This window comes from Rhinatrema bivittatum, chromosome 18 (genome assembly GCF_901001135.1).
Source record: "Rhinatrema bivittatum chromosome 18, aRhiBiv1.1, whole genome shotgun sequence".
In the NCBI taxonomy this organism is placed as follows: Eukaryota; Metazoa; Chordata; class Amphibia; order Gymnophiona; family Rhinatrematidae; genus Rhinatrema; species Rhinatrema bivittatum.
The window spans coordinates 50,572,766-50,587,346 of record NC_042632.1 but is presented as its reverse complement, the minus strand read 5'-3'; the positions used below and the strand labels follow the sequence as shown (position 1 = coordinate 50,587,346).

Here is a 14,581-nt window from a genome sequence, read left to right as displayed (position 1 = left end):
CGTGGCTGGGCCATCGAGCGCTGCCCGCAGCGGTTCCCACGCGTATGGCAGCGTGACCCCTGTGCGCTTTCCCTTCCAGCTGCAGGAGAAGTTTGAGCACCTGAAGAGGATACACCAGGAAGAGAAGCGTAAGGTGGAGGAGAAGAGGAAAGAGCTGGAGGAAGAGACGAACGCCTTCAACAGACGGAAGATGGCGGTGGAGACCCTGCAGTCGCAGTCCCTGCAGGCATCTTCGCAGCAGCTGCTGAAGAAAGAGAAAGACAGGAAGAAGTAAGGCTGGCATCACTTTTTTTTTTTTCTTATTTTTCTCAGGGATTGCTTGTTAAGACTGAGCTAACGTTTCCTTTGCCAGATATGTCCTTAAATTAGAAAGGTTTTATACCTAAATGTCGAAAAGCCTTAAAAACTGTTTTACTAAATCGGTTGGGCTTTAGGATGGGTGCCGAGTTTAAACTCTTAAATCAGATTTAGTTATAACAGATTTGAGTTACTCCTTGTGCTGAGATGTAGGCTGTGGCCACCTCATCCTTTCGAACATCATAAGAACTATCAAGTGTGGGTAGCGCAGAGACCCCACCCTCCATCTTGGACTAGAAAGCTGCAGCCCATTCAAACCTCCTCCTAGCTAGTAGGTAGTACAGGAGGCCCCATCCTCCATTCTCCCAGGAGGAAACTGAGGATGCAGGGGAAACCTGTACCTCTGAAAGATGGCTGCCAAAGTCTGACGTTCCACATTTATTTTTTTATTTATTTATTTATTTTATTTTATTTTATTTTTAAGTTAAGGATGAGCAGAAGAGTTGAGTTTAGAACTAGTCCCAAAAATGTTTAGAGGTAAGTCAAATCTGTGCCAGTCTGGGCTCACATCTGAGGCTCCACAGAATGAATTGGTTATGGTTTGACCGTCAACAAATGCCTGGCAGCCCCATAGCATTCAGAGCCCTTAGCTCACTCCAAGAAAGTTTGATTAACGGGGTGCGTTCCCCTATTCTGATGAGTAAAGTACCACTTCTAGGACTGGAACTGCTGGAAAGGATGAAACCATTTCATCCTAAAATGAATGGGGAACAGGGCTGAAGAATTTTAGGCAGCATAGCAGCAGATGTGTTGATGACCTTAACATTAAATAGCAATTGAATTGTTGGTTTAACTTGTAAACAGGAGCTTATTTTGAGCATCATCGTTTGGAATCTGAACGTTCTGATTGCATTATATTAACTGCTTACTCTTCTAATTTTAAAACTGGATGAACCCACAGCTGCTTGTGCTGAGCGGAGATGGGCGTTGTGCCAGCGAGCTTCCCCTGACAGCTTGGCCATTACAACGCCCCTGCTCCATCCGTTCTGGGTTCTCCCACACAGAGTGTGACGAGTTTGCAGAATTGTGCCAAGCCGTTTGATGGTTTGGCGAAGTGAGCAGGGCTGTAAGCTAAGCTGAGCTGATCGTTTGGGAGACAAACTGGATTTAAATGCGGGCATCCAAAAAATGAGACCACCTGTGTCAAGCCACTGTAGTTTTCAGTCATGGCTACAGAGGTGGTTATTGGGGCAGTGGTGGTATAAAATGGAATACTGAGCGTGTTGCCTCATTATATCAAGAGTTTTCCGCTATTCCTCTCTTGAGTCCGGGCCACAGCTTTCCATATTGTTGGCAGATAGCTTAATTTAAGGGAGGGGGAGGGTGCATTCTGTTAAACACACAAGCAGAAGGTAAGTGACTGTGTTTCCCTGTCGGGTGGAAGGAGAGGTCCCTGCTCTAGTGATAATCTCTGCATGTGTCCGGTGCTCAGCGCTAGTCAAATTACAGGATCTGTTTTGCTTTCTGGACCTGTTTCACATCCTGATCAGTGCAGCCAATATACTGGTGCTGATGGCACGGCCCAGTTATCCAAAGCTGAAGGCTGCTTTGTTTCATGCTCTGGGGATGATAAGGTGCAAGCAATAACCAGGACACAGACTGGTGCCTGTGCGGTGCCAATTAGACAGTAATGGCAGAGCACAGAAAAGCAATGGGGTTGAAAATTAGCAGAATAAACTTATTTATTTATTTATTTATTTAAAATTTTTATATACCGGCATTCATGTTGCAAACACATCATGCCGGTTTACATATAACAGGGGTGTACAGTGAACAATTCAATAACCTATTTGTGTAGAAGGAAGCAGTTACAAATAACAAGGTAAAAGAACTGGGAGGAGAGAAGGAAAGGGAGAGAATAACATTAGGTATAGGTATTTACATTAGTAATAACATTTTTACATGTGGAAGTGGTAGAATCTGGCTGAATAGAATTAATCGGTGTCCGGGAAAGCTTTTTTAAACAGCCAGCTCTTATAGCCATCATTAAAAACATAAGGGTTGCTTGATCAATATGTTAAATGGAGCACCCAACATTTTATTTTACATAAAATAGAAGTGAAAACCAGTAGTTCATCCCCAATGGTACATCACCTTTCACCGAAAAAAAAGTGTTAATGAAAAATCATGACATGCCAAAAAAAAAAAAACCCAAAACCACTTCAAAGAAATGTTTAATCCCAAATGTGCTTCAGTAGTCGATGTTAAAACCACTCAAAATGCTCTGTTAGTTAAACCCCATGTGATCAAGAAGTCATTTTTTGAAAACAAAATTTTGCCTCTTATCTTTTAGAGCAGGGACCATACAAAACGAAAGGCAGAGACCGTGTGTGCCTTGGCCCAAAGCAAGAGCGAGAATCGATTAGCAGCCCAGAAAATATAGTCGGGGAGCTTCATTTTCAGTTTAGTTCTGGGAATTTTTCGGGGCGGGAGAGAGCGGTGGTGGCACTGACCCGGTGGTCCCATGACCTTATGACCTTGCCGGGCAGTACTGTCCTGCATAGGAGTCTCGGCTTCGGCTCTTGCGACTGCTGCTGAAACGGCCAATGTAGAAGTGACCCCTGTGACTACTTGCCAGGTGACCATTGGCCACAATTATAGAAGAAGAGGGGCATAAAGATTGGGGGGAGGGGGGAGGGAGGAGGTGCAGAGAGCCCCGGGACAGAAGAATTAGTTTTAAAATCCCACTTACCAGCAATCACAATAAAATGATTTGACCCCCTAAAATTCTGCTTCGCTGCCTGACCTGTGAGCCTCCAAAGCTTCTTTTGGTTTTGTTGTTGTTTGTTTCATTACATTTCCCCTTTTTTTGATTTTGCTCTGTCTCCATGCCACATCGTGTAACCTTTGTTTTATGATTTCTGCTGTTTTTGTTTTATTTTTCAGTTAAAAACGCGCACAGGCTCACGTTCCCGAGAGCGGACTTTGTGCTTTCGTGTCCTTTAGGTGCATGACTCGCTGTCCTCGTGACCCCTGTGTGTGTCCTAAAGTATCGTGAGGGAACCAAAGCAAACGAGGAGAGCCTTCAGCGTTTCCAGAGTTAACCATTTCTTTTCATCCGTGCAAGCACAGGAGCATCTCGGACTGTCTACGGGACCTGTGCAGAGAAGGGGTCAATGTTACACAGATCATGCTTTTTTTTTTTTTTTTTCCACATGGTTTAGTAACTGGGCCATCGTTGAAATGTGACCGTCATAGGATTATTTAACTCGATTCACCATTTTAGTTTTGAAGGACTCCACTCATTGTTCCAAAAATCACCATCTTTTTGGGTTTTTTTGTTTCCACGGGGCATTTAAGTCTAAATTATATTTGTAAGAAAAGGGTGACCAGAAAAATGTTTACTCTCGTTTTCAGCAGAGAATTTAGTGAGTTGAGTCACCGTCTCATTCAAAGTTTGGTCTAGCTTTCGATACCTTTGCCATATATCTTTCAGCGTTACTACAGATGGCTTCTTCTATGTCCCCTGGAGTTATCCAGAGAAAAGCACATAACATTAGGTAGACGAGCACTTGACGCTACATCTGAAGAGGCAGCTTCCAGACTTTCAGCATTCCCAGCTGCCTCCAGATTGCAGTAAATGACATGATAAGGACTCATATTTTAATAAAGAATTTATAAAATCTAGACACTACTAGAGTCAAAGCTTTAGATCCAGATGTTACCTTGCCGGCCTGAAGAACTCCCTTCTGGTGCTGCAGGGAACATCTGTTTTGGGCCAGCGGTAGTCTGGCAGTCAGTGCCTGGAGGCAGCCCCCTCCCCCTCCATGTGTGGAGGCTGTGACCAGCAGCTCTGGCTGTTTCTGTGCCACTGGCCCAAGTTGGTTATGGCCAAGGGCACCTGGAAACTCCTCCTTGTAGATAGGATGGTTCAAAGCCTGTTTGGGAACTTCCCTGGGCTGAACGGCAGACCTTCTTGAATTGATTATGTGGGAGAGTTCTCCTTTGATTAAAAACAGATATTGGAACGTGTTGAGGCCAACAAAGTGAATGCATATCTGAGCAGAGTGGCTGCCTTGCTGTCCCCGAAGGGGACTCTGCTCCCATGGGATAAAGCAACAACTGAGCAGCATCAAGTGAGCTCTCTGGAACTCTTCCCACGTGCTGCGCGTTATTCCTCGGCCACATTCGCTCCAGAACTGTTCAGTCTTCTGACAGGTAATTCTTTTTGATCCTCTTTTGGGGTGAATTGAGATTTCGGGCACAGTAAGAAGTGTGAACAGCCTGTGAAGTGGTGCCTTTGGTTTTTTTGTACAAATATTCAATATCTTGCAACTTCAGGGAGTCGAGAAAAAAAAAAATTCACAGCGAAAATTGTGCAAATCCAACAGGGGACTGAAAGTAGTGAATTATTGAGAATTTGAATGTCCCACTGCATGTTTTTTTGCATGGTCTTTTGCTTTCCTGATTATTTGTTTCTGTTAACCCCCAGCAGTTTGTTTTCCGCTTCCTGAGGTCACAGGAAATTGAATGTTTTAGCATAGGCAGCTATGTTCCCGATTTTTGCCAGCTCTAGTGTTCCTCTGAACTAGCGAGCCCTTTGCATTTAAATGCAGACTTGGAAGATGTACCGCGGGGAAGGTCTGTTCCCAGGTTGCACCAGGTACCCAGGCATAGGATGTCTTTTTTTTTTTTTTTTTTAAACCAAACTTCCATAAACACTTCAGTATCATATAACATATATATATATGGATATATATTTTCAGACTTGGGTAATAAAACTCATGACAATGTTTTGATTTTCTTTACTGCTTAAAGTGAGGGGTTTTTTTGTGTAATTGTGCAGCTGAAGAAATTCCTGTACATTACCTGTTTTGTTGTACTGACTCCAGGAGTACATTTTTTTTTTTTTTAGACAGTAATCGTACCTTTATTTTTAATAAGTAATCCCGGGTGGTATGTTGTGTAAAATAATATCTGAACTAATCTGAGAGTACACATGTTCCTTCGCTCTACCAGCATTTCTGAAATCTGTAGTGGTCTTCCCACCAGCAGAGCAGCTTTTGGGGGGTTCCCTTATTAAGAACCTCACTTAAGTATCTTCTGGCCACTTTTGCACGAATGGCCAAAGAACTTACGTTGGTGGGCCAGCCTGGTGGCTCGGTGCTGTGCAGTACCATGAAGAGGCTTCGAGTTTTGATTCCTGGCCCGAGGTTATTGCCATGGCAAAGTTCATGGCTCCTTTGGAGGGGGAGGAGTCTCGGCCATTGTACAGTGGTGACACCTAAAGGTCAGGTTCAGGGTGCAGATGTCCAAGGTACTGGAAGGAGCCGCATTCTCCAGCATCCAACCTGAGGAGTGGAAGACCTGACTCTGGGCTTGCACAATACTTGATACTGGGCTGGCCCAGAAGGGGTTGACCCTGATAGGAGAGTAAACAGAAAAACCTAGCTACCAGCATATGAACGTCGCACCAGATATGTGTATTGACTTTTTTAGCTGCAATGGAACTTAAAATAATTTGCTGACTTCCATTTAATGACCTATGAATTTTTTAAATCCACCTTTGCTTGGTGAACCCCAGCTTTTCTAGCAGTAGATCTGCTTAAATGTACAAAATTGGATATCCATACCTTCACCAGCAATGGGCAACGTTTTTACAGCCAGATAATTGATTTTGGACTTCTCCAGCTTGACACCAGATTTTTGGAGTGAATCGGAACTCGAGTTTCCAAAGTCAATAGGTGGTGAAAGAATGTATCCGTTTCTAGATAAGTCTATAGTGGATGTCTGAGTGCTGGGCACACCTGTGCAGAAGACTCTGCTTATTTTGTATGGAAGGTGGGAATCTCATTCAAAAAATGTAATTTCGGTGTCCTCTGCATATCATTACATAGCATATAATCTTCATGCTCAGGTGTCTTAAATATTTTGTGTGCAGACATTGGACTTTTGTAGAATAGATAAAATGTGCTACAGTGTTATAAAAATTTGTAGGTGTTGAAAAAACCTCACAGAACTGACTGTATATTCAGGTATATTTAACACAGGAAATTATTTTTTCATGCAATAGTGTTAAATAACATTTAAGTAATTGTTTGAGTGCTGGTTATTAATAAGGCTGTGCCTCTTTAAACTAAATATATGGTAGAGAGGATGAGTGTTAGCAGCAGGAAGTTAACTTCCTAGGAAATGCGATGAGAAAAGAGTAATTGGAGATTGCTCCTTATTCATTTCTCCTGCATACTTGACTTTTTTTTTTTTCTTAAATTTCTAATAGCTGAGACCAAATAATTTTGTGATATGGGAGATGAGCCTGACCTTGCCTTTATTTAACAGATAAACCAAAGTGTGACACTAAATCACCAAAGAAAGCTGATGTCTTAGACTAAAATCGCACAGAGCGGCAGGCAGTCCTTTTGTCTTGCCTCGACGGGTGGCGGCTTTTCTGCTCCGTTGGTACTGTTTTATGATTCTTGCGTTTCCATCACACGCAGCCAACCCTCATGTTCTGATTTTTGATTACCTTAAGATGACGTGTTTTGTTTCAAGTGGTATTTCGGGATCGTCGTGAACTTTTTGTGTTTGACAATCAAGTATCTGGGAATGTAATGAGCTTGTTAAAACAATGTCTTTGTTTTACTAAAAAAAAGCAGCTGTTGCTCTGGGGAGTCGAGGATTCCTGTCTGGATCAGGTCTTCATGATTTTTATTTTCCCCATAGACACTAAATGGGAGAACTTTGGGTTAAATAGGTTTTTTTTGTTTTTTGAGCCACCAATGTTATGGGCTTAAATGCCATCAAGTAGTTCCAGAAAATTTTGCTTTCAAACATCTTAATCCATTAAGAAGAAAAATGCAAATTGTTTTTTTTTTTTTTTAGTTTTGTTTTCCTTTGTACACAACTGTTCTGTACATCTGTTCATTAGTAAAATAACCAGGTATCTTTGGGTTCAAAAACACCCAAAAATCATCATTAAAAAAATAAATAAATAAATAAATATAATAAATAAAATGATGTAAGGGTGGTACTGTCCCAGAAAGGGCTGGTCCATGGTACTGCAGGGTCTTGCATTTTGATTGATAACCTCAGAAATTGGGAGCTGAGTTGGATCTGACCACGGGTGAAGCAATTGGCGTGACCTTTTTCTCCTTTCCCTACACCTCAGTCAGAACCGCTCCTCCACCAGCGCCCAGACTCCAATGGAACTGAAAATCTTCTTTTTGTTTTCTGCTCTCGGCTTGCCTTTGGAATCCTGTGCCAGATAAAAGGTTGCAAAGGCTGGTTGTGAAAATCCTGACGTATGTTCCAGCATCTCTGGTTGAGGGTTACCTTGTGTGTGTGTGTGTTGGGGGGGGGGGGGGGGGTGTCATTGTACAACCGCTGCCTTCCTTATTTAATTCATTGCTATTCATTCTGTTCTGACGGCTCCTGGATTTCCATTCATTTTGTACCTGTTTTCTTTTTATTAAACCTCACGTTTTATTTTGAGCTTTGTGATGTCATTTTTGCACTTCTGTTTTTGTTTCTTTATCCATTATCTATGTTCGATAGAGGATCTGATTTAAGAAGTATTTGCAGTACAGTGAAAACCCATCCAGTTGTCTCTTAACCTCACTGCGTTCATTTCAGATTATAAATGATTTGGAGCATTAGAGAAGGGGAATGGAAGCCATGTGAATTATTGTACTGTGCTGGGTGCGCTCTATAATTACTGTTCCCCCGTTTTCACAGACTGGAGTTGGCTGCCCTGCTAGAGATGGTTTTGGAATAATGATCTTGCATCTATAGAAAACGTTAATGAAACATTAGCGACCGAGCTGTAGAGTCAGGGCTTATTCAGTCGTCACATGGGGATTTCCCTTCATTATCATTAATTGTTTCAACCTAGTCTTTAGCAATGATACACCCGGTTACTTAAAGTTTATTTTACTGCACTTTATAGTAGATGATGGCAGATTAAAGGCTAGCTGGCCCATCTAAGTCTGCTCAGTCTGTGTATCCACAGATTCCAGCTGCTGACCATAAAGTGTGCCGACTTGCAGGACCTCTCTCCTTATCCAGCACTGTTCTGGCTATGCTCCTGGGTAGTTGAGCAGGCAGGGTCCCTGTTTTAATTTACACTCAGACATCCCTTCCCTCACCTTCTCTCCCATAAGGTCTCACAATAATCCAGAGGGGCACCAGGACAGCGGTTATGTAAGCCTTCTCCAGGGAGGAGATAATTTATCTCAAAGACCTCTTTAAAGTTATTAAAGGAATTCCCAGCTCACTTTGCGACCTTTTGCTTTATGGATTCTTTTGTGGTTGCAGTATAAGAACAGGATCGGGTAAGTGTTTCCAAGCTGAAAGATGCCCCCTCCCCCCGGCTCTTGTATAGGGTCTGAGAATCATCCCACACATTTGCTCGACAGGGATTTGGAAACATTTTCTCATCCTCATAAAATTTCTATGTAGTGATTTATTGCTAGGTGGAGTCTCTCATTTTAAAGAGACAATCGGCCTGTTGAAGCCCAAACACAAGCTACAGAAAGTCCTCAGACTTAAGACACAATTGGCTCCTAAAACCCCTCGCATAAGAGCAATGTTATAAATGGAGGATTGCTGCCAGCACAGTCCAATACCCTATTTTCACCAAAATAACTCAGAATTTACTAATGTATAATAGTGTAAAAAGCACAGACGCATTTTTTTTTTGTCTGAAGAGGAAAGTGCCAAGGCTTGCCTACAGGACATTGCACTGACACTCTGAGGAGAGGAAGCCCCTACTACTCTTTCTGTGACTGTCACCTTGCCTATCCTCATGGTCATTCACACACCTATTGTGAGACGCTTGGGTATCTTAAAGTCAAAACAAGCATTGTAAGTTGGATAATGGGTGTCAGTTTAGAAACCTAACTCAAAACGCCGTAAGTGGAGGACTTCCTGTATTCTTGTAAATGTGCCAATCTTCTTTCTTGCAAAATTGTGCATTGTTTATTGGGTGTTTTGTAATGTTTCATGTAGTTTGTGTGTGTTCTTTTCTTTTTCTTGGGGGGGTTAGGAGAAGAATGCTATTTGAATTGTGAGACTAGAATACAAGTTTCTTAATTTTCACCCATTCCAGATTGTTACTTTGTGACCAAGGCCAGGAAAATCCTCGGAATCTAACACAGCATGCACACGTTCTAAATAAGTCCTCATTTCCTTCCTCACACTTCATGAGTACATCAGGTGCTCACAGAAAGGGCTGCTTTATAATTTTTGCTAAAAAATAAAAAAAAGGCTCTGTGTGATTTGGGCTCTCCCACTACCAGTGGTTAGGCCTTTCCCCCTCATATTTCTCTTTCCACCTAAAAGTGGGCAGAGCTCATGGAATTAGACATAGAGAAAACGGAGCTATTTAGAGGTCCTGATATCTTCTATTGGCTTTACCTAAGAATTAGCTAAAGAGGATGGTGCACATGAGCTTTAGCGACCACACCCGTCTGGTCTTTCTACAGCTGCAGAAAGGCTCAATGTGGTCTTGAAAACTTGCGGACATCATCGTCGTTGAGTAATTCTTAGGTTGGTCAATTTAAAAGGCGACACATTGTGCAAAGAATACAGGTTCCCTGAAGACAAAGTTTTGTCTTCCAGCTTCTTTCTTGCTCTTCATTGCCTGAAATGAAAAGTTCAAAATTCAAATGACTCAATTTCCTCTGCCATCAGCTTCTTTCACTGTATAAATATTTAGTTTTTGAGTTACTTTGTAAGCCAACCACTCATTAGACCTGGTAGGGACCTCTTACTTCCACTCCTGGCAGTAGCTCCTTCAAACCAAATGCTAACCACCGAGACACTTACTATCTAATGCAGAAAACACTTTCAAGTGCCTCCTAAATTATCATTTCTAAATTTGGAAAATCTAGTCTCTTATCCTTTCTGAAATGATCGCAGTATTTCCAGTCATGAATCCAACCATGGTGGTGGTCCTCAGAATCCCTTCACCTTCAGTATATTATGGACCACTTAAAGGCTGCAGGTCCCTCCTGGTGCTCTGTGGTTGTCAACAGAAAATGTCATAACTGTCCACGGAGCCACCTAAGGATTGCCACGGCTCATTAGCAACTTGCCATGTGCTTCATTGTGTGTCTTACCTGCCCTTCAGGATTGCTACTTGGCATGTCCTGGGGCTCTGTGTACACTTGATATAAGTATATTTGTAACAGCTGTTGACTGACTGTTTTGTTCTCTTTAGCTTTTTTAGTCTTCCCAGTGCGTGCTCCTTAACATCAGGAAGACATGTTAATTAGAAGATTTACTAAGGCCAATTCGTCACAGGCAGAAGAACTAACTTGAGGCTTTCAGCTTATGCTTCCAATCTGTAAACGTTTACACTGAAGAGAGTCCCTAGCCCAAGAAAGTGAAAGATGCTTTCAGCTGTAGAGCTCTGCTTGTTGAGGCTTTGTGCGGTGACCTCTAAAACTGTTCGTAAAAATACAAATGACAAAATATAGGAGAATGAAAGGCAGATGATACAAAAAGCTGATTTATCTTACTCACTGCATCCATTGGCAACCCTTGTTAGAAAATCCCCATCTACCATAGAAGCAACACAAGTGATATATTAGCAAAATCTTCCCCTTTTTTCATCTAAAATTTGCTTCTTTCTCAGGTGGGTGAATTTTGGATGGTAAATGTGGAGCTTAATTTATTTAGGGGGGGTGCAGGGTCTATAAACTGGGGTATTTCATGTTGGCCATGTAAATTTAGGGCAAAGTTTCTGGAGAAGGTCCTTGTACTCTGTCTCCCCAGAGGTAGGGCCCAATCCTTTTCAGAAATAATTTTTATGACCCTGCATCTTTGCCCCGCACTTGTCTGGCTGCAGAAGTTTTGTTGAAACCTGCAACTTGACAATATTAAAAGTAAGAAAGCTCTGGAACCGTGTTGAAGGGCAACGAAATTCAGCAGAGACGGACCGCTTTTTAGGCACTAAAGTTAGTTGGAAATAGAATACTTGGCTACATGCCAGCTACTGCCTCTTGTATTAAAACTCCCTCAAGGCACAAGGTAAGGGAATGAACTTGTGCAGAGTGCAGCAGACCGACGTGTAGAGAGAGGCAGTGCTGTGCTTATTTGATTATACATTTAATAAGTAAATTAGCTGGATTCTTTTCCATAGTGGCACTCTCTCCCTTAACATATATACATACACACACAAAATCACACTCTGTAAGACTAAATAAATATTGGTTCGTTCTCATGCCATGGTTGTAGCTTACACTGGGCCAGGTTTTAAATAGACAAAAAAAATTTCTGTGTTCTGCTGCCAGTCCATAGGGCTACCATTAATGCTGTTTCAGCTTTAAAGGCACACACAATTTTTGCTTTAAAAGCATTCATAACCAAAAGTTGTAGAAAATGTTTGCCATTTTGTTTGTTCTGTTCAATAAACCATTTGTGTACAGTACATTCCATGTTTTCTGATCTAGTTTTTAACGCACCAGCTTCAGCTTTGTGTCTATTCTCTGCCCGCTTAGATTGCCAAGGGAATGGGAAATTCAAAACCTAAGGAAGATGATTGGTCATCTGTAAAGATTTTGAATCTTGTGTAAGAAGCGTCTTGCCTATAAAAACCAAAACTGAGATCACCTTTAGTATGCAGGCCCTGATCTGAAGATTCCTTTATCAGGTTTTTGTAAAATGTGAATGATGCTGGGAATTCCTTTTTAACCTAGCCTTTCTGACATGCTAACTTCCAAGTCCTATATTCCTGTGATTACTGCTGCTGTAAAGCAGTGATTCTCAAGCAGGTCCTCGAGTATCCCCTACTGAATATACATGAGAGAGTTTGCATGCGTTACCTCCACTCTTTGCAGATCTCTCACAGGCATATTCACTTTGGATATCCTAAAAACCAGACTGGCTAGTGAGTATTTGAAGAGCAGCTGTAGTGGCAGTTCCTCTGCAAATCTTCAGACCTCGCCCTATGGAGATCTTCATGTTGGCAGAGCTAAATAATTTTGTTACGTGTAGGTTAAATAGACATGTGCTAAATATTGGTTGCACTACTCTTTTGCATCCTGCACAGAAAGTAGAGCTAAAACATGACCATTCTTGTGCCTCGCTTCATCATGTTTTCTCCATTTCATGCATGTTGACCAGGGGCCGGTAGAAGAATCAGCTGCTGCAGCTCCTGGTCCTGATGAGTCTGAGGAGGCACTAAGCGTTTATCAAACTCCTAAGTAGCCGTGGACAAGGCTACTATGCTGTCTGGGTTTGGGGAGAAGGGGAAACCATTGTCAGCTATAGGAAGCCGTGCTGCTTTCAAGCAGCTCTTGCCTAGGTCTGGTCTTCAAGTTCGCTGCTGGTGCCATTATATAACTGCATGAGTTTGCAGTAGATGTCCTAAGGCCCCAGAGCCAGTGGCTTTCGTTGTCATACACATACCTTTTAAATTAAAAAAAAATCAATTCTACATATCCAGACTATTCTGTCTATATGTACAGTGTTTTTTTGTTTAAGGTGGGAGTTTTTTTTGTGAGTTTTTATAAATTAAATGGGCAATCCTGTTAGGGTTGCCAACTGGCTCTAGATTTTCAGGACAGGTTGATTCAGTCCTGGTTTTACCCCATTGCATGCTGGGACTTATTCTGATTTCCCTATTGCATTCTCTAAGAAAAGCAAGACTATAAGAGTACCTGGGGGGGGGGGGGGGGTGTAAAACCAGGACTGGATGAACCTGGCCTGAAATTCTGGAGCCAGTAGCCAACCCTAAGACCAAGTGATGGCAAACTCCAGTCCTCAAGTGCCACCAACAGGCCAAGTTGTCAGCATATCCACAATGAATATGCATGAGAGATTTGCATGCACTGTCTCCATTGTATGCAAATCTATCTTATGCATATTCATTGTGGATATCCTGAAAACCTGCCGTTTGTGGCACTTGAGGCGTGGAGTTCGCCATCACTGCCCAAGACCATTTCCAATAGTGCATGCATGGTAGAAGTTAAGGTTCAAAAGCTATACATGTGAATATATTTTCTATGTTCATGTTCCATCTCGGCTGGCTGACAAGGTACAGTCCTTTGTCAAACCTGCCTGCTCTGCTATCCCCTGTCTTTCTCTGAGCCTGGTGTCAGCTGAGGAGCAAGTCGGTCTTGTGTGTGTGTTTTGTTTTTCTTTAAATGACTCAAGCCCTTCATTTTTTTATGATTTAAAACACAGAACTAAGCTTGTATCACTTTAAATGGGAGCAACTGCTTCCTTTTAAGGACTGTCCCACTATAATGCAGAGGTCACAAACAGTGGTGCTCAAGAGCCATAAGCCAGCCTGGTTTTCAGGAGATCCACAATGAATATGCAGGAGAGAGAGCTGGAGGGCAGTGCTCACAACTCTACGCATGCCTCTCTAGTGTGGAGATCCTGCAACGCAGGCCTGTGGGTGGGTCCTGAGGACTAAAGTTAGCACCCCCCACCTCGAATGCAGGCTGTTTTCTCTGTGACCTGATCATAAATTCAGTCAATATTTAACCTTACCGGAAGTAGGCTGCACAATAATTGCACACTAAGACCCGTGACTGCGCCATGTGGCTTGGAGCACTTTCTGGTCCCAGAACCACCGCGAGGGCGGTGCAGCTTTTCTTTCAGGCTAGTAAGGAGCTGCCCTGGTGACAGAATTGCACCCCCCTTCTAAATTCTCCCCAAGAAAACAGGAGGCTTGGAATTGTAAGACTCCACGTGGAAGGAAGTATGTTTTATTTCACAACAATTAGAACGGAGTTTGCCTCTTTATAAGGCAGACAGCTAAGTCGCAGTTCAAAGGGTAGAAAAGGAAAAGTGCCTTTTTTTCTCTCTCTCCTCAGTAGCACTGAAGAGTAAGCCGGCCCCTCCATTCACAGTAAGAAAGCAGCTCCCCACTCTCTCTCGCTCCTTCCATACTGGGGGAGAAGAAGCTGAGTATTTTATGGTCAGGCTGCGTATGTGCACCAGCGCTGGCTCGCCTCCGCAGTCCCGTGAAAGGGGTCCGGCTTGGCGTTTACGTGCAGGTACCAAGCCCTTGTTCAAACACTCCTATGCGTACGCGCAGATTTGGCTCAAAGACGACCTGCAGTTTTAGCACCGTGGCTTGAAGGGGACGCAACTTATTCATTTCACTGCAGTGCTGGACCCTCATTTGCTTTACAAAGCCAAACTCTAACTCCTTTCCTTTCTGTACAATACATATATACTTAAATTTAACTTTCACCTCTATACATCAGTTATAAATGGGATATTTGCTATAATGGGGTGACAAACCTTAGCAAAATCCAGAATGTGCTGC

At 42.6% G+C, this 14,581-nt stretch overlaps 1 protein-coding gene across 7 annotated transcripts in view; it reads left to right on the top strand.

Moving 5' to 3' along the window:
• SEPTIN8 (septin 8) overlaps positions 1-14,581 on the top strand; it is a 58,577-nt gene that overhangs the window by 41,112 nt on the left and 2,884 nt on the right. For 5 of the 7 annotated variants that reach the window (XM_029584105.1, XM_029584104.1, XM_029584102.1 and 2 more), the window contains exon 9: positions 80-270. In XM_029584105.1, coding sequence (XP_029439965.1) covers positions 80-270 — 191 coding nt within the window. Of the gene's footprint in view, positions 1-79; positions 271-3,243; positions 7,789-10,516; positions 11,731-14,581 lie in introns of those variants that run through there. The other 2 variants (XM_029584106.1, XM_029584108.1) reach the window with 2 other exon arrangements.